The sequence below is a fragment of the Mchenga conophoros genome, linkage group LG3 (genome assembly GCF_057382185.1).
Source record: "Mchenga conophoros isolate Kocher_MC1m ecotype Shallow Benthic linkage group LG3, M_conophoros_male_GT1.1, whole genome shotgun sequence".
Lineage (NCBI taxonomy): Eukaryota > Metazoa > Chordata > Actinopteri > Cichliformes > Cichlidae > Mchenga > Mchenga conophoros.
The window spans coordinates 45242783-45261165 of NC_140528.1; the positions used below are offsets into that span (position 1 = coordinate 45242783).

The 18383-nt window shown below is 42.3% G+C and overlaps 2 protein-coding genes across 2 annotated transcripts in view; one reads left to right on the plus strand and one right to left on the minus strand.

The window, feature by feature from the left end:
* Positions 1–18319, plus strand: LOC146578951 (uncharacterized). The gene is made up of 5 exons (XM_085259835.1): positions 1–192; positions 5686–6370; positions 7653–7814; positions 9667–9871; positions 10292–18319. The coding sequence occupies exons 2-5, from the start codon at positions 6226–6228 to the stop codon at positions 12342–12344; spliced, it is 2565 nt and encodes an 854-aa protein (XP_085115961.1). The 5' UTR covers positions 1–192; positions 5686–6225; the 3' UTR covers positions 12345–18319.
* Positions 8387–18383, minus strand: part of cyp17a2 (cytochrome P450, family 17, subfamily A, polypeptide 2) — a 20128-nt gene continuing 10131 nt past the window's right edge. The window contains exon 8 of the mRNA XM_085259896.1: positions 8387–8564. Coding sequence (XP_085116022.1) covers positions 8399–8564 — 166 coding nt within the window. The 3' untranslated portion in view covers positions 8387–8398. The remainder of the gene's footprint in view (positions 8565–18383) is intronic.

The following is an 18383-nucleotide window of genomic DNA, read 5'->3' on the forward strand; positions in this document are numbered from 1 at the left end:
GATGGCGGCGGGGCTGGCGGAGGGTCGCACTGAGAAGGGAGCGCGAGGAGGCGGGGGACCAGAGAGACTGAGAGAGGAGGCCCCGGCGTACCCAGCACCGACACCGCGGCAGACAAACAGGAATCACACCGACTGCAGAAGCAGCCAGTCCCGCAGACTGACCCAGTGGAGGACGGGCGGACGGACGGAGCGGTAGGGCTGTTTTTGTTTATGAGCTACCGGGGGGTTTTACCGTTAACGGCAGCTGAGGGGGGTCCGTCTACAGACTGCCTGGGTCTGAGTAAAACCTGCGTTCAGTCAGCGGCTCCAGGCTTCTGCGGCCATAAATAACGTGTACGTGTTTACTACTGACGTCTCTCTGTATGGACACATATGGCCTTTATGTGTGCGCGCGTGTTGCCTTCACTGACCATCAGCCATCATGTTTACCAGGCTGCAAAGAATGTGTGAGTGCGTGTGCGCGCGCGTGTTTGTAGTACTGCAGAATGCAGCTAGAACTTGGCCCAGTAAAGAAAGTCCTGTACAGACCACCAGCTTTTCCTGTGAACTCTGCAGCACTGTGTTTGTCCACTTGTCCATCTGTCAGTGTGGGGACCACTGAGTTTTAGGGAGTGAGGACATCTATACGTACTGAGGACATTTTGGTTTTTACCTTTCTACAGGGCTTTTTTGAGGGTTTAAGTTTATTCCACACACAAAAAAAGAATCACTGTTAATGTTTGCATTATGAATTCCTCCTTTGCTTGCTGAAGAAAAACAAGTATGATCGCATTTTAGGAACTCTCAGTCAGATGTCACGTCCTTCTTAAAATAAGAGAAATCAATGAGTTATAGCAATGCAGTTATAAATGGGGAAATTAGATGCATAAACCAATGCAGAGTTGGATGTCTGATTTACTTTTGAATTAAGCAGTTTTCAACACTTCTGTGCTTTGGCTTTGTTTATCTTTTCTGCCATCTTGTTTATAGATGGTAGTCAAGAATGTGGTAATGATATTCGGCTGGTGTATTTGTGTATAATAGAAACATGAAAATTAACTTCATTTTAAAGACATAACTGTTTGATACAGAGTACAATGTGATCAGGCTACAACCAGCTGCTGCTGAATAATCTGTTATTATTGCAGAGTCTTGACCTTATATATAAAGTGCCTTCAGGTGACTGTTGTTGTGATATGGTGATATGTTTGCTCTGTAATATAGTGTTACAATAAAACGCCAAAAACAAAACAAATTTCACAATCAAATCTCTTTTAAAAAGGTTATTTTTTTCAGTTTACTTCTCCACCAGCTGGAGCATTAGACACGACTGAGAACCTGAAACTAAAGATTGTTTTACGTACACAGATTAATTTTCTTCTTATTGATTAATCAATAAACGGGTCTATACTGAAATGAGTTAGAAGCAGCGCAGTGTCTCTCACTCATCGGACGGTACAGAGGGGAATGTGAATCTTGCCAGAAATTTTTAGCTAAACATTTATTTTACATGCAAAAAAGGAAAAGCGTCCTCAAAAACTGAGCTACGAGTAAGAGAGACATCGGGATGTCGCTAATTTCATTTTCCTTAACTACACCAGTGAAAACAGACTTCCTGCAGACGTGAAAAAAATCTCTTTCAGTTTTAAGGATTTACAAGCTCAGATAAACAAACCATGTGATGTGATTGTGCTGTCATTCCTTATTACATTTTATTTAACAAAAATAAAGCTAAAATGAAGACGCAGTGTGTGAGAATCTAAGCCCACCCCATGATTTCATAGTTTGCAGCCAAAGGTGGTTCTGATGTCCTGTATGACTTTATCAGCTCCTCACGTCGCCTCTTCTTGACAGCATTGTTTCAGCACTCTTTAGGACTAATGGCAGCTTTCCACTTTGCTGTCTAGACTTTGACTGGGCCACTGCAGCACACTGGTTATTATGTTTTTCAGTTGTTGTGTTGTAGATTTGCTGGTGTTATTGGGATCGTTGTCCAGTTGCGTGAATTAAGATGGCCTCACATTTGACTCCAGAATACTTTGTTATATAGGTCACTGTTTCCCAACCTTTTGGAGCCACAGCACATATTTCACATCAGAAAAATCACATGGCACACCACCTAAACAAAAATGTCACAAAAACCATATTGATAATTATCCCCGCACACTAGGGCTGCCACAAACAATTATTTTGATAGTCGACTAGTCACCGATTATTTTTGCGATTAGTCGACTAATCAGATCATCATCCATTGGACGTAAAACGTACAGCTTATTGCACCAGCATGCATCTGCTCTTATATAACTATCATTAGCTTACAGCTTTAAGTGTTTAATGTATGTGCTAACTAAAAATAAAGACAAGATGATAGTTTATTAAATTTTAATGAAATTCGCAGATTGTCTCAGTGGAGTTTAATAAACTCAGCCGTCTGCTTCTCGCTCGCTAAAATATAACAGGACATCGGAGTATATTCTCGACCATCTCACACTTCTGTTTAATCAGATTTCTGTTTGACGTTTATTCTATAACTTTAATCTCAGCCAAACCGATTTACTCAGGAACAAGTAAAACACTGAAAAAATCCAAATAATAACATTTTTAAGTTACCTAAGTGACTTATATATCATGTTTAACTTGAGTAGTGAAAGACGGCGGTGGTTTTAAAAACGATTTGCCGGGAGTCCGGTGTTCTCACGGGCTCTAGTGAGCCTTGAACCCCGGCTCGCTATCGAGCTGGTGGGTAACAGACGTTTCCGAAAACGTTGGAGCGCTTTTGAAAATATGTGGTGTCTTGATAAACTGAGCAGATATTTGAAGTTTACACAGCTACATTCTCGCCTGAAAATATGCTAAACGTTTATTTTGTGACCCAGAAAGAATAATAAGAGTAATATTAAAACTAACTAGCTGCCGCCATTGTTGTAAACTGAGCTGGGCCGTGCTATGAATTCTGGGATAGGTTGGGCCACAAAGAATACACCCGACCCATCCTTCAAATCTGGGGAAATGAAGGGCGCGTTTGTCGGCTGCATTTGTCGAAGTCTTCGAATTTGGACAGTCTTCGTCGTGTCGCTGTAACGTAATAGGCCTACAAATGCGGCTACAGGAGGATGTGGTTCCTGAATTTGGACACAGCTACGATACCAGACACTGCTTCTTCTTCTTCAGGGTTTAACGGCAGCTGGCATCCTTGTACATGCAGTGCTGCCATCTTCTGTTTCAGTCCGTTATTACACGCTTAAATCCTACTACTTATTTCTGCGTCTTTTGGGATCTTACAAAGCTTCAAATGACGCGTCGACTATTAAATTAGTCGTCGACCGTGACTAGTCGACTAATTGGGCAGCCCTACGGCACACCAGGTATAGCTGAGTTGGCTCGGCTTGTCCCCAGTATACATTTTTTGCTTTTTTTTCTGACCAGTACTCATGCTAGGGCCTTCATCTGGGTCAGAATTTTCTCCAGGACCCAGGTCAGATTGACTACTTTTTCTTTTCAAATACTTATCTATTGCTATTACGAGCTGCATCATCTCACTTGCAGCATGACTATTATGTCATTCCTTCTTCATCTTCTTCTGTTTTACTGGCAGATGGCAACTTGTTTAATTAGAGCAGGTAGTTGCACTGCCCTCTAGTGGAAGAGAATGCAATTGTTCTGCCTGTTACTCATGCCGATCACTAAGGCTACGTTCACACTGCAGGTGAAAGTGCATCAAATCCGACCTTTTTTGACACTATGCGACCCATATCCGATCATGGTATGACAGTGTGAACAGCACAAATCAGATTTTTTCAAATCCGATCTGGGTCACTTTCGTATGTGGTACTGAATCTGATACATGTCTGATGTTTTACAAAGCGACTGCTGTTTGAATGGTCATGTCGCATTAAATCCATCTTTTACGTCACTGACACAAGACAGACGCCAATTATCAGCGCCAAAGAAGACAAACCTCTGCACGGAAGTAGCAGCCACTGCATCAAACAAGGCCATTGTTAAAGCACGGGCTCTCTTTTTTCTCAGTGTCTTTCTTTCTCTAATTAATTTGTCAAAATTCTGTCGGTTACGACTGCTCACAAATTGATAGACTGCTACAACAACACCTACTAGCTCTGTAGCCGCCATATTTACTTCTGTAAACAGAGCGTGTTGTGTGTGACGTCTTCTTTTGTGCATGCGGGCCGCTTTGAGGGTTCACACTAGAGGGCATTTGTTGTCACATTTTATTTGTAGTGTGAACAACCAGACCAAAAAAATCGGATCGAAAAATCGGAATTGAGCATTAAGACCTGCAGTGTGAACGTAGCCTTAGAGTACCAATCAGGTGAAACCGGATAATCTTCCACGGCACACCTATATGCCACGGTACAGTGGTTGGAAAACACTGACATAGAAGAGTTCATGGTTTGCTCAATGACTGCACCGTGCCCAGGTCCTGGGCTGCAAAACAAGCCCTAATCATCACCTATCCTCCACTATGCTGACAGTTGGTATGAAGCAGTATTCGTGCTGATGTGCTGTGTTTGGTTTTCTACGTTATGGCCAAACGTCTCTGCTTTGGTCTGATCTGTCCAAAGGACTTTGTTCTAGAAGTCTTGAAAAATAGATTTTTTCAGAAGCAAACCTAAGCCGTGCTGTTGTGTGCTTTTTAGAGAGAGTAGGCTTTTTCCTGGCACACCTGTTCAGTCTTTTTCTGATTGTGCTGTCATGAACTTTAATGTTTAACATGCTAACTGAGGCCTGACGAGTCTGAGATGTTGCTCTGATTTTGTGGTGAATTAGCTGTGATGTCCACTCATGGAAAGATTGTCAGCTGCCTTCAGTGTTTTCCATTTCAGAAAATGATGTGGAATGATGGACTTCAGATTGTTTGGAAATATCCTCATAACCCTTCCCATTTGATATCAACAGTTGCTGCTCTAAGATTGTTGCTGATATCTTTACTCCTCGACATTGTGTTAACACACATCTGAATGCTGCAGACCAGCAAACCACCAGAACGCCTGCTTTCAGAGAGGTGCTCACGCTTCCTGATGATGACTTTAATCAAGTGCATTTGATTATCAGCAGCTGGCTGCTGCTTAGCCTCTGAATTCCTGTAAGGGTTTACTTTTTTCATGCACTGCTTCTGCATTACTGCTAGAGTTACGTTAAACAAACAATGAAACCGTGTAATAAGCTGTGAGCCGTTGTTCATCTTAGGATGTATTTAAATAGTTTTAAGACCTAAGAACTGGAAGATTTTTATATGATCAGATTCATAAAAAATTAGAATAAGAATGAAGATGTACTTTCTTTTTACCATGACTGCAAACATCAGCAGTTTATTTTAATTGCTACTCATTAACGTTACTCTCATGTCTCAGTGCCACTTTTACTTTCTCACCTGAAGTTTTTTTAAATGTTGATCCTCTGTCCCTGTGTGTGAGCCCGTCCATCAGAGTTGGGTGGGACTCTGGCGGTGAATTATGCCAGCAATGGTTCTCACAAGGACACAAGTGCAAACACGGGTGTGTGTGTGTGTGACATGGACAGAGTGGCAGCTTTGTGTCACTTGTGCTTTGACTCGCTGCGGCAATGAATATCAAACAGGCCTGTAGTAGTGTGTGTGTGTGTGTGTGTGTGAGAGAGAGAGACACCCTGTCTTGTTTCTTATCAATTAACTATTGTTTTCTTCTTGTTTTTTTCCTCTCTCTCCAGTTCAGAGCCTCCTACTGGCTGTCATCCTGTCTCCTCCCCAGCGCTCTCTTGCAGCTGCAGTACTAACAGGATTTAGTAGCTGTCACATGAGGGTGGTGTAGGTGCTGCTGTTCTGTAGCCTTTAAATCGTGCATGAGTGGTGCTAACGGATGAGGAAGCCCCTCTCTGCCCCGTCGGTCTCTCTTTGGATGCAGAAGTTCCCGCCTGGTTTCTGGTCCTTCTTGGTGATAAGCTCAGTAATTTGCTATCACAGAGGCGTCGCTGAAACTGCCTGAATCTATCATTTTAGGTGTTTCACCTGCGCTGAAAATGTAGATTAGCTTAATTTTGAAGCTATTTGGATTTACTGACTGACCAGAATTTAAGAATAACAGGCTATCTGCTCCTGAAGTAAAGTTTGGCTACAAAACAGATTACATGAAAAAATGTAGCTGGATTTGCAACCGGGATCACACGTTTTAGCAGCTAACGCCTAGTTAGCGGCTTGCGGCGAGCAGGCAGCGGTGGCTCGGGGCTAAGTGTGCATGAAGCAGGGGTGCTATGGAGTACCACTCCGGTGGCAGCCAGCCCCTGCTGGGCAGACCGCGGTACTGCCCGGGTGCCAGCGTTAACGGAGGATACCTGTGTGAGACAGGACACTGCTGCGGAGAGACCGGCTGCTGCACCTACTACTACGAACTCTGGTGTAAGTTCATTTATTAAGGCTCAGTGTAATGTAGCGGTGACTTAAGGTGCTGTCTCAGCATCATTTTGCACTCCTAATTGGGTCTGTCGCTCTTATACATGCATGTATGCAGCTGTAGGAGTGCTTGTACTGAATAATAATAAAGGAAGCCTGCTTTACTTGCTGCTGCTTTACAGTTAGCTGATTTTTATTTATTTATTTAACAGAAAAAGAATATCAAACCACTAACAACCGCTTAATGGGCTGACTTGAATTTTTTATAGAAAAGTATGAGTGAATTATCTCTTTCAAAACAAGGCTGTTATAATATTAGCATTTAGGAAAACAAGTTAATTATGTTTTTGTTCATTTTTTTTATCATAACTTCATTCTTCTGGATGCAAACTAGATAGCTTTTGTGTGATTTCCAACCTTTGATAACATTTTTCTGCTGCTCGTCCAGGTAACAGGACCTGACCAAATCCCCCAGCTCTTGTCCCAGTTGGACATAACCAACATAGCCGAACTCACCAATGAGGCATCACATGATCAGATGCCTGAACTTCTCATGGCTCCTTTAAATGTAAAGAAGTAGAAACCCCTAGTCCCTCCCAGATGGCTGATTTCCTAAAGCTTCAATTTTGCTTCCTGTCCTCGACTCAGTTTATGTACATGCGAATCTGAGTGATGTGAATTTAATCACTAGATGGCGAGAGTGAGGGTCAACCTTTTTTTTGTGACCACACAGACGCGTCTGCATGCGCTCCAGCACGTCAGCACCTACTCCTCAACTTAGATGTGCCACTTCCCATTAAAGCCATGTTACACTCCAGAGCAAACCGCCCCACAGTTTACTGGAGGTCAACGCATGATAAACCCAGCACAGCAGCAGAGAGGTCCTCCACATCTCTGCTGTTGGCTGCGCCTAAAAAAACCAGAAGATTTGGTGACAAATGGCGCCCTTGATGGTGTTCAACACCCACCAATAATGAGACTTATGTGACAGGGTGGTGGTCCGAGCTCTCACTGTACAAGAACCCACAAAACAGTTTCCTCATGTTTCACTTTTCCCAGAATATTTGAATCTCTCTGCCAAGCTCCTGTAGACTGAGCATTTACTGCACTTTGTAAATTACTCTCATACATTTTCAGATGAACAACAATGCTTTGCATCACGTCATGTCATCGTTGGTTTATTTGGTTCTGTATATAAGGACTTATTCTTGTATGTGACTAAACATTTAAAGTCAATGAAGATTTTCATATGATCACAATGAAATCTGTGTGTGTGTGATGTGTTCAGGGTTCTGGCTGCTGTGGACCGTCCTCATCCTGTTCAGCTGCTGCTGTGCGTACCGACACCGTCGAGCCAAACTCAGAGTCCAGCAGCAGCAGAGACAGAGAGAGATCAGCCTGCTGGCCTACCATGGAGCCAACTCCTACCCCTCCTCTATGCTGGACCTCAGTAAGAAACCTGAATCTATGTTTTCTGGATGCTTTCAGTGGCTATTTGAAAAATGAGGTGTTTAGATTAGGCTTGTTTTTTTTCTATCCGTACCTCATCACAGCAGGGCTAAAGCAAGAACCAGCCACAACAAGACTCGTCAAAACTGGACAGAAGGTTAAAGATAAGATGCTCCAAACTTCATCTTTTTCTGGCTGATTGGAGAAAAAAAAGGCTTCGTTCTGAAGCTCCGAGCACTGTTACAAAACAACAGAGGCTGGAAAACCATAGGTTTCTGGTTTTCTAGGACCTTTGGGATCTCTGTCTGTATGAGAGCTGCCTCTAAACTCCACTCACAGCATCAAGACAATGAAGCCTGTTCTTGTTTGTGACTGATGCTCGGCTGTCAAGTCAAGTGACGTGCCGCTTTTGTAATCTGTGGCTGTGACGACTCAGTGGAAATTTACAGTGTGGAGGCCTTAAAGAATGATTCCTGTGAAGACGTTTACCCTCTTTTCTTCTTTTTCTTCTCTTTTCTTTTAAACGTTGGAATAATTTTTTGCATGACTTAAAAATATTCACTGGGCGCTACATATCAGCTCATTTTAATGCATATTAGGCTTCAGCTGTGTACAGTCTATGTACTTTTGCTTCTTTATATGTTTAAAAAGGTTTTCCGCACATTTCTTCAAGTGTTGCAGAGAAAAATTAAAGTTGCAGTAGATCTTCATGTGATGCATCACTTCCACACATCCCATTCTTGGTCTGTGTCTGCAAAATAGCACAAATGAATGGTTAATTTACTGAAGTCTTATTATGCAGTCAGTCATTTTCCAATATGCTGAAGTAGAAGCAGGGGTCACTCAAGCTAGGAGATGTTGGATCATGCTAACGCTGTGCTAATCGAGTTAAAGTGGCATCACAATTGAACCACTTCTTGTTTGTTTGATTTTTATGAATTTTCCTTATGCAGTTGCACCCTTTTGCGGTTCGTCACAGCAGATCATCTTCCTCCATTTCATCCTGTCCCCTAGCATCCTCCTCTGCTACACCCACCCCATGCAGTGGGTTTGCATGATCAAAGAATTCTAAGTGTCTTGCTACTTCCAGATAAATCACACTGTCTTCATCACTTGTTCTGTCTACAGCTGGCAGAAAAAGCTCCATTAGCATATATCTTGCCTGCATAATGAGTTACATAGACCAAAGGTTTTCAGAAACTTTGTGCTAAAATGCACTCCAAAGAGAAGTGCATCTGTAAATGCATCAGGTTTTGTTTGTAGAGCCTCGGCATCAAGCTGCCCACTTGTCATTATTGTAATTCAGATCAAGGCTACGTCATATAAATCACAGATGCTTGCTGGACCACAACACCTCGATCGTTTTTTAAACTCGGGTATGGACTTTTTTGGGGTAGATCACCCAGGCGTAATTTATAATTACCCATGAGGGGATAAAAGCCGCTTTGGGAGTCCAGCGTAAAAAATCTAATTTGTGGAGCTACTCGCTGTAGCGCCCCCCTTGGCAGGGGGGTATTGTTTATTTATTTGGAAAACCATGATATCTTGCATGTCTAGGAATACAAATGAATTCACATTCTATAGAAAAAATATTGCTAAATAGGACAAGATTTTCGAATCTTGGTTTCCACCTTTTGACATGGCTGCAGGAGAGAGCACTTTTGTTGAGTTGGGCTTTTATTAAGTTCAGTTTAACAAAGTTACCACTATCAACCTGCTGAGGGACTGCTTAAAAAAAGCAATCCCACTGCCCTCTAGGTGCATTACATCAAAACAAATGTAGAAAAAAACAAAAGAAAAGGGCCACTGACCAGTGTCTTTGTGCTAACCTTCCTTCCCTCTTCTGCTTGTAGGTTTCTTGGCATCCCTGAAGTTGCCTTCCTATGAGGAGGTGGCAGCTCAGCCCTCGACTCCTCCTCCTCCTTACAGCTCCGTCTTCACCACCCCTCGATACCCTCAACCTCCACGCACCGCCGACCCCCATCTGCTCACACAACACGGTCCCTTGCTGCACCGGCCGCACAGCGATGGGCCGTCCTCCCTCAGCTCAGACAACAGGTAAGAGTTTTTCTAATGGTACAGGAAGTACAAGTGGTGATACTACTATAACTACTACCGCAACAGCAAAAGTAGCAGTAATTACTGATTTGGAACCAGGCGCTTTTCCTACCTCAGCTCAAGTGTAACGTCAAGTGTCACTGGTATTAGTGGTACTATCACAAATAATAGCTACTCCCAGTATTTTTGCTACCGCTATTATTTAAACTACTGATAATACCGTCTTGATGCACGTTCAATCCAGGTAAGAAAATCCCAGAAGGTTCATTTTGTTCATCAACGTAGCATTTTCAGTACTGATAATACCATTCAAACAATTTTTCTGTCACTGATTACTGTGTTTACCTTATGAGTTGGATTTTTGCAGCTTTAGTATATAATATTCAGGTGTTATTCAATATCTGTAAATCTTTCCTGTAGCTCCAGCTGTTCCTGTGATTCCTGCTGCCCCTCCTCTCCGTGTAGCTCCTCCCTGTCGGCACCCATTACATATGAGACTGACACTAGCCATGCCTCCACACCCAGCGAAGCCACGCCTCTCACCCTTGATGTCACCATGGAGACCATCTCTGCAGCTGCAACCTACTTGAATTCAAACGAGACGCAGGTTGCTTCTGAGAGGATGGTCCTTGACGTTGCTGACGTAAGCGGTGCTGGAGCTCATACAGCAGTTGCCACAAACTCATCGGTTTCCAACCAGACTGTTACTGTGGCAGTTGTTACCAGGGCAGCCTCCCCTCAGCCTCCACCCTCACCTGGTTTTCAGCTCACCCTCCCAGTCGGGACTACATCTCCCATAAAGCAGCAGCTTGACATAGCACCATGTACCCCAATAGTCAGCACCTGTAGCTCAAGTACACTCCCTAGTCCAAATGTTGTTGACACAGCACTCCCCTCCATCCAAATAATACAAAGCCCAGCAATGGACACCAATACTGTCCAAAACGATACCCCAAAGATTCCCTTAATGTCAAGGCTTCCTACCCCAACTGCTTCTGACTCTTCTATAACCATAAAATCACTGGAAACACTAAATTTAACAAGGACTTTTGATACAGTCAGTTCTCCTAATAGCCCAGCCTCAGTTCCATCACCAGATGCTGGAAGAACTTTGTCTCCAATAGCAAGCTCTGTTTCTGGTTGCCTAACTCCTGACCCAACTCTTGTACCAATTCCATCACCTACAAAGCTTACCCAGTCTCCAGTCCAAGAACCTACAAAGCTTACCCAGTCTCCAGTCCAAGAACATACAAAGTTTACACAAGGTCAGGAACCACAATCACTATTTCTAAAGCTTACACAACCTCCAGATTTGGTAACTTCAGATCATATCCTGCTTCCAAATCCACAGCCTAAAGCTGGGGTAGTTGCAGATTCACCAGTTAATAGCCTTCTGTCTCCAAGGCATGCAAATCTTGCCCTAGTCACAGATGCAGCACCAACTTTACCCATCCTAACTCAGTGCCAGAACCTAGAACTATCACCTGGATCAGGTTTAGTCGAGGGTCATCCCAGCCCTGGGTCACACTTATCCCAGCATTTAGGGTCTATTGCTGTTTCAACATCTTGCCTGGATTCAACTGCAGAAACAGATCATTCAGGTCATTCTCTGGTCCCGCCTCGATTGTCTGAGTTTGACCATATTCCTCCATTGCCTTCAAATGCCCAGGCGTGTTTTAGTTCTGGTTCTTGTTCTGGATTTGAATTGCGCCCTGGGGCTGGTTCTGAGTCTGAGCCTCTGTCCACCCCTACACCACTTCTCACTTTCTCAGAACAAGTGTCCACTGCTTCCCCCTGCCCAGCTATAACCATAGAGTCTGAATCTTCTTATGCTACTTGTCAGTCACCCCTTGCGACTCTCTCCCCATCCTCACCCCCATCCCTTTCTACTTCTCCTCCTCCTCCCCTAACTCTTCAAGCCCTTTCTTCCACCTCCCTTCCTGCTCCAGCCTTACTTCTGGACCCCCTTACTGCTTTCCACCAGTCTGACAAAGGTGGATCTTCCTCTGGCCACGCATCCTCCCTCTCACCATCACCTCGTGCTACTCAGTCTCCACCAAAACAGACTCTGTTTTCCCCCTGCGTGGATGTCTTTGAGCCAGGACCACCCAGTTGGGAGAATGAGGACGAGGACCAGGAGGAGAAGGACAATGACGAAGACGACGATGAGGACATGGGAGCTGATGAGAGCCAGTATAGACACCGGCGACTCACAGGTGACTCTGGGATCGAGGTGTGCAGGTGTCGAGTAGAGGAGGAGGATGAAGAGGAGGAGGAGGAAGGTGGCAGGAGAGGAAATGGAGGGGAGAGAGATAAAAGAAATAGTGACTCTGATCTCCATGACAGTGTGGACTGCCCTGCAAGGGGTCAGGTGACCACAGAGGAAGGACTTACACTGTGTACTCCGACCGCCACCACAACACCAACATCTGAGGACAGCGGCGAAGTCGTCATTGTCATGGAGACAGTGTGACTGACATAAGTAGGGTCATTTGCCATCCAGACAGGGGTTCCAGACAACAAGAACTGATCGATAGTGTTTACCCTTAAATCTTTCTGTAACTGGAAAGGCTTTAGTTAAATGTGATTTTGACTGAGGATAAAATAGGTCCCGTTAATAGGCATGCACAATTTTTAGATGGCTGACTTGAGAGTTTCTTAAAATGAGTTGGAATCATAAAGAGTCCTTGTGCCAACTTTTGACATATCCAGGTACAAGAGCGGTTTTCACTCAAATACCATGCAATGTTGGAGAAGTTTTAGGACTACCACACTGCAGAGCTGTTGTCAGCTAGGTGGGCCCCATCTCCCTAATTTTATCTCATTTAGATGGTGCTGCAAAAGCGGCCTCTAAAATTTCTACCCATCCATTATTACTTCATTTTGGACAGTTGCCTATTTATGAAGAAAATCTATATCTCTAACAAAGATTATGGAGCATTATCTGAAGCACCCAATCGTAAAGGATCTGCACATCCATTAAGTGGCGTTCACAGTTACAGGAAAGTCTTTGTAAAGTGGGAACTAAACCCTAAAATCTAATCTGTGGTATTGAACAATAGGTTTTTTTAGCTTTTGAAAGTTGTTCTCCTGAGCTTTGGCATCCAGGGCAAAAGAAAAACTGACACAAAACTTGAAACTAGCAAAAATATAGTTTTCTTTATTCAAAACATTAGGGTTACAGTTAGAGTTAACCATAACTCTGATTGTAGGATCGTCTTGAGGTTGACGTTTTCAGTTCCAACGTGATTTTAACTCATGTACATTGGAGGCTTTCACAACAGATGGAGTAATTTGTTAGCCAGCAACAAAAATTGTAAACACAAAGTAATTGATGACATTATTAGTTTCCATTAAACAAATAACCATCTCAGTCATGGTTTGGTTGTGACAGCAGATGGACATGCCATTAAATATCTACAAAACATATGCTGCATGCAGTCATCAAACACTTGATGATAATTGCTAATAATTTTGGTTTCTACTTCAAGTTCATTTTTCTAACCATGTTTGCACAGCAAGTTGCATGAAGGCAAACAGTCAGGGATTGGATTTGTGTAATTTTACTTGCAAAACCACAAAATCATTAGCTTTTAGGCTTTTGCTAGCCTAAGTTTTGGTGCATTTGTAGACCAATGACTCATGGGCAGAAGTAGTCTTGATACAGACTTTTGTTGGCTACACCAGAAACCTTAAAAAGTGGTTGTTTCCCCCAAATTCAGCAGACTAGCAGATTAATGCTGTTTTAGTGATGCAGAGGATTTAAATGCTCAGAGAGAAACTCAGCCGATCCGATGACTGTCACAATTCGTCATTAATACTGAATTAAGACTGCACAGATTGTCGCTGTAGATTGCATCACACCCCTCACAGAAATTATGTTGTCCACGGTTAATAAAAAAAAATAAGGAACTTTAAATAGTTGGACATGTAGCCAGAGATGCCTCGCTCGTCTTGGGGGATGACGTAGGTTTGGCAATGTGCTGGGGACAAATTGGCTGGTTTGGAATTGAAGAGAGGCTGATGTAGGCGGATGATTCACGCTGACTGACAGCAGGAAAGCTGATTCATTCATTAAGGGGACGTTTTTGATGAAAAAGTCTGTCAGAAGGGTAGAATTAGGTGGGTCGCTTTTTTTATTTTTCATTTACTTTTTTCTGTTGATGTTTTTTTTTTTCCTGCGATCCTGATTGTGTGTAGAAGATTTTCGGGGTGGACAGGATCGGCAGGCTTCCTGTGCGTCAGCCATTCAACAGAGAAAAGCTCTTACATAAATAAACGCAAACAATGGGTACGTTTAGAGAGAAACAAAGCGCCAAACACAGCAGAGACGAAACACGTCATGGTTCCCGTCTTGCCTTCTTTGCCTCTTTCACTGAGTTTGAGGTCAGATGATACAATACATCTAAACAGTAGCATCTTGCTTTACGCTTCATGCACCTCTTATTCATAGACAACTCTCCTTTGTCCTGGTAAAATGGGATCAAGTAAATGTATTCCAATCAACATTTTGCCAGTAAGTCAAGATATTTTAAGGCCTTAGAAATGATGCCCCACAATCTGGCTAGAACTGTGATTTATTTTTTTGGCAGCGGTTGGTACCAATTAATGTTTCGTACACTCTTCACATAATAAACATGTCAATATTGATATTTTGTGACAAAAAGACTTGAAGGTAGAGTATATTTTGTCAGTGACACAGAATAATGTTTGTATAGTAATGGCTAATGTGTTTAAAGTCACCTTAGAGTGTGAAATTAGTGAAAAGCAATATTTTTCAGCAAGAGTCTGTGTGTAAATAGCCAGAGAGAGAGCTGCAGAATAACCACCTCTGAAAGGCTTCATAGTAAGAATGCATCATCATTGATTGTAAAATCTGTAAGGTTTGGATTTCTACTGTGGTTCAAGCAAATTCTGCCTACCTTTGTCTGTGTTTTCTTTTCTTTTTCACCTGACAGCAGTAGAATAATTGTGCAGTTTTAAGGACACAAGTAATTTCCAACGCGCTTGATGGAAGTGCGCCATCACACATTTGTGAGACTCTGTGTGTCGGTGTATAACATCAAGTCGAATGCATACAATTCAAAAATGTATACTGTCACTTTGTTATCTTGTGTTGTAGCATTGTAGCGCATGGATTCTTAAAACTGAACTGGTTGGAGCACAAAGGGTGAGATGCCTTCATATCTGCTCCCACAAAGTGCACTTGTTTTTGCAGCCTGTTAATGTTAGCTGCGTTTGAAAGTTTTCACAGACGTGTGTTAAATTTGCAGTGTGTTGGAAAGTGTGTTGACTCCAATAAGAGAAATAGTGCACAGTGGTGTTATTGGATCGTACTGGCAGGTGAATGCTTAAACCAGAACTCTTAAAGGTTGGAATGTTTAACTGTTGCCTAAAAAAAGCAAAGACATGAGAATGGTCAGGTCCCCATGGTGCAGGGTTCACCTGGTGATATCCTTAAATCCTGTGTCCATGCTGCATTACAACATGTATTTCACGTACTTCATGTACAACTTTCTTGGCAGAGGTGTCCATACGGATACCTCTCACAATATACGACGCTGTCATGGACAGAAGCAGTGTCCCACCATACAAAGGACATGACGAAGCAGACTGTTTTGGTAGCCAACGTACAAAAGACTGGATTAATACTTGGATCAGTGTGCATATATCTGGTTTTGAACCTGGACTTATGTGAGTCTGAACGGATTCATCTTATGGATTGAGATCAAAGAGTTTGCCGTGGCTGACGGACCTCCAGAAAGTTCAAGGATGACAACAAGCCGTTGATGTTGTGGTAAATGTTGTTACTGGTGGTGTTTGTTTTTTTTGTTTTGTTTATTAATTTTGGTTTGTTTTGAAGTTTTTTGTATACCTGAACTAATAAGGTTATATATATCTCCATGGTTAATGAGTGCTATTTCTACTTGACAACTGTTACTACTTAGCATTAGCTAGAGCTGTTCTCGCTCTGTGTGTGTGTATGTGTGTGTGTGTTTGTGTGGACTTTTGACCAGAATGACTGGGGAAATGTTGCCTGAAATCTGTCTGCAAGCCCGGGTTCCCAAAGCTGTGGAGCTCTTTAATCTGCCTTACAATTCCTTAGTCACACAAGCCAAGAGACCACTTGGCGAACCTTGGCAAGGTCCAGTCAGTATGTAAAAATATGCATTCCCAACCAGATGTGGAGTATTTGTTGGAGGTAACTCATTGAAATTGATCACAAACAGCAACAGAAATCTCCTTGTGATGTCTTTGATTGTTAGCAGATTGCAGCAGTTTCCTGTAGTTTATACTGAAGATGCAGACTTGTCTGCAAACAGTTGCAAACTACTCACTGGTGGTTCTGAAGGTCTGAAGAGTGCAACATGGGGCTGAAATAGAAACCATTGATACCATCTTGTTTGAAAGGGCATAACTTTTACTTTGGAGGGAAACAATCTTATTAAACTTTATGTTGCACTTTTCATTTTCGAAGCCACTCAGTGATAAGTGTTTGCAGATAATTCTGCATCACGCAACCACTGCAATCTCCTAGCAACCAAAGCAAAGGCAAGAAGGTTTTAGACTCAACATCATCTCTATCTTGTGACTTATTTTACCAAGCAGCATCAAGCAGCCACCTGGCAACCGTTTGGGGAATACACATTTTTCCCTGGTAACTAGTGGTTACCAGAAGTCACTTGCCATTGTTAAGCCACTTGCAACCAGTTGGGAAATGCTAAATATTTCCTTGCAACCAGGAGTTGCCAGTCAGTGTCAAAGAGTCTCTAGAGCTGTGTGATTGTGACTTTAGAGCTGTGACATGTAGACCATCAAGAGTTTTTACTGAAGCTCTTGGAAGCCAACATGGTAACTGTCTCCTTTGGCGTTTTGGGGATAAAATCTTCGACCCATTGTACCCAGTCTCCTTGAATGTGAGGCTAATTTTAGAACTGAATAACTTTTGGAAACCCCAGTCTCTGTCTTTTTGTTAGAGTTAAACCGGGACTTATCATTTTCATCAGATGTTAACAAGTGTTCTCTTGCACTGAAGAGTTTTACATTTACTAGCACGTTGACAGGTTTTGCATCGACAGGTCACATGTTTGTAGTGTCACAATATGTTATTTTAAACTTTTTGCTCAAACAGAGTCAAAAAGTATCCATGTAAAAGCATTTAAGTTCCTGTTTTTCTCTGACTCCATACATTTGAGGTAGTGTAACCATTAAAGGGAACTGATCACCTACCTAGCCCATTGGCTAACCACTGAAATGGTTTTTTTCTTAGACCATTTTATAAAAGTATACCATAGTTGCTGTAATCTTACTCTGTGGTTCCTTATCTTAAAGGCCATACCATCTTGTTATTTTAGCTCATCTGGCCAAAGGATCGTTGAACTTTGACCATGTTGAGGCATCTGCCTTCTCTTAATAGTTCACAAGAATCTCTACTCTTCCTGAAGTATTTGCGAAGTTTTAGTGGAACTTGCACAAAATGATCAACTAATGTGTCTTCACCTAAACTGTACTTAAGGTCAAGATCAGTTTGTTATTTTCAAGTTAATAAGCAGTGAATTGTGATGGATTGTAAGCCAGATGACCTATTGCGTCATTGACATTCTGGCTGAAGTCAGAAGAGACCAGGTTTATTTAACTTCTGGAGAAAGACGCATGCTTGTTTGATGATTACGTGAAGATTGTGGGCGAATGTTACAAGCTAAATTCTGTATTCTCATCATAACTTCTCATCAGAGTTGCTAATGGTGGGGGCTATAAATGGAAGTCCATCCTGAGATCCAGGAGCAGGAGCTATTTGGAGGCAATGAATCATGTTTTAATTTTTGGGGTGACCTGTTCTCTTTATGTAAAACTGCCTACATTGATGCTAACAAAAGACTAAATTTGGAACTAAAGTCTGATGACCAAATGTTTGGTCATGGTCATGGTACAGTCAGTATTTGGTCATGCAGAGTCTGTACCCTGTTATTATTATCTTACCCTGTGAAACAAACACAGATCTTAACATGACTAGAGTCCGTTTAGATTTTTGAATAACCAAATTTCTCTCTTTTTGGCTCTTTGATCAATTTTCACTTTTTGGACGATGCAACTGTAAGCAGCTTCACCTGTGGTGTATAGCAAAATTATTTAATTTTCTGAAAGTGTTGTTGTTCCTTCTATTGTAGGGATCCATCCCTCTGTCTAAAGGATGCTATGCTCTTCTAGTAATCTCTTCTGTCCTTCCTGTATGCATGAGGTTTGTCGGCGATGTCGAAAGAAGCACCGAAGAGATTAGTTGTTAAAACCCATTAATATTACAATGGCAACGGAGCTAATTAGTAGTAATACTAAATTAATAGCTAGCGTGTATGTATGAGTGTATGTGTGTGTGATCCAACTAAACCAGCCTGTTCTAAAAGTGTGTGAAAATATACTGAATAAACTGTCAAATCTAAAAAAAAAAAACTGTCTTTCTGCTCTTTCTAGTAGAACAACATTTCATCCATATAGGACAGAAAATGAAGAAGTG

Coding starts and splice junctions, on each gene's coding strand:
- LOC146578951 (XM_085259835.1), top strand. CDS start 6,226: ATGGAGTACCACTCCGGTGGCAGCCAGCCCCTGCTGGGCAGACCGCGG. Junction 6,371..7,652: donor CTACTACTACGAACTCTGGT/GTAAGTTCATTT, acceptor TGATGTGTTCAG/GGTTCTGGCTGCTGTGGACC. Junction 7,815..9,666: donor CTCCTCTATGCTGGACCTCA/GTAAGAAACCTG, acceptor TTCTGCTTGTAG/GTTTCTTGGCATCCCTGAAG.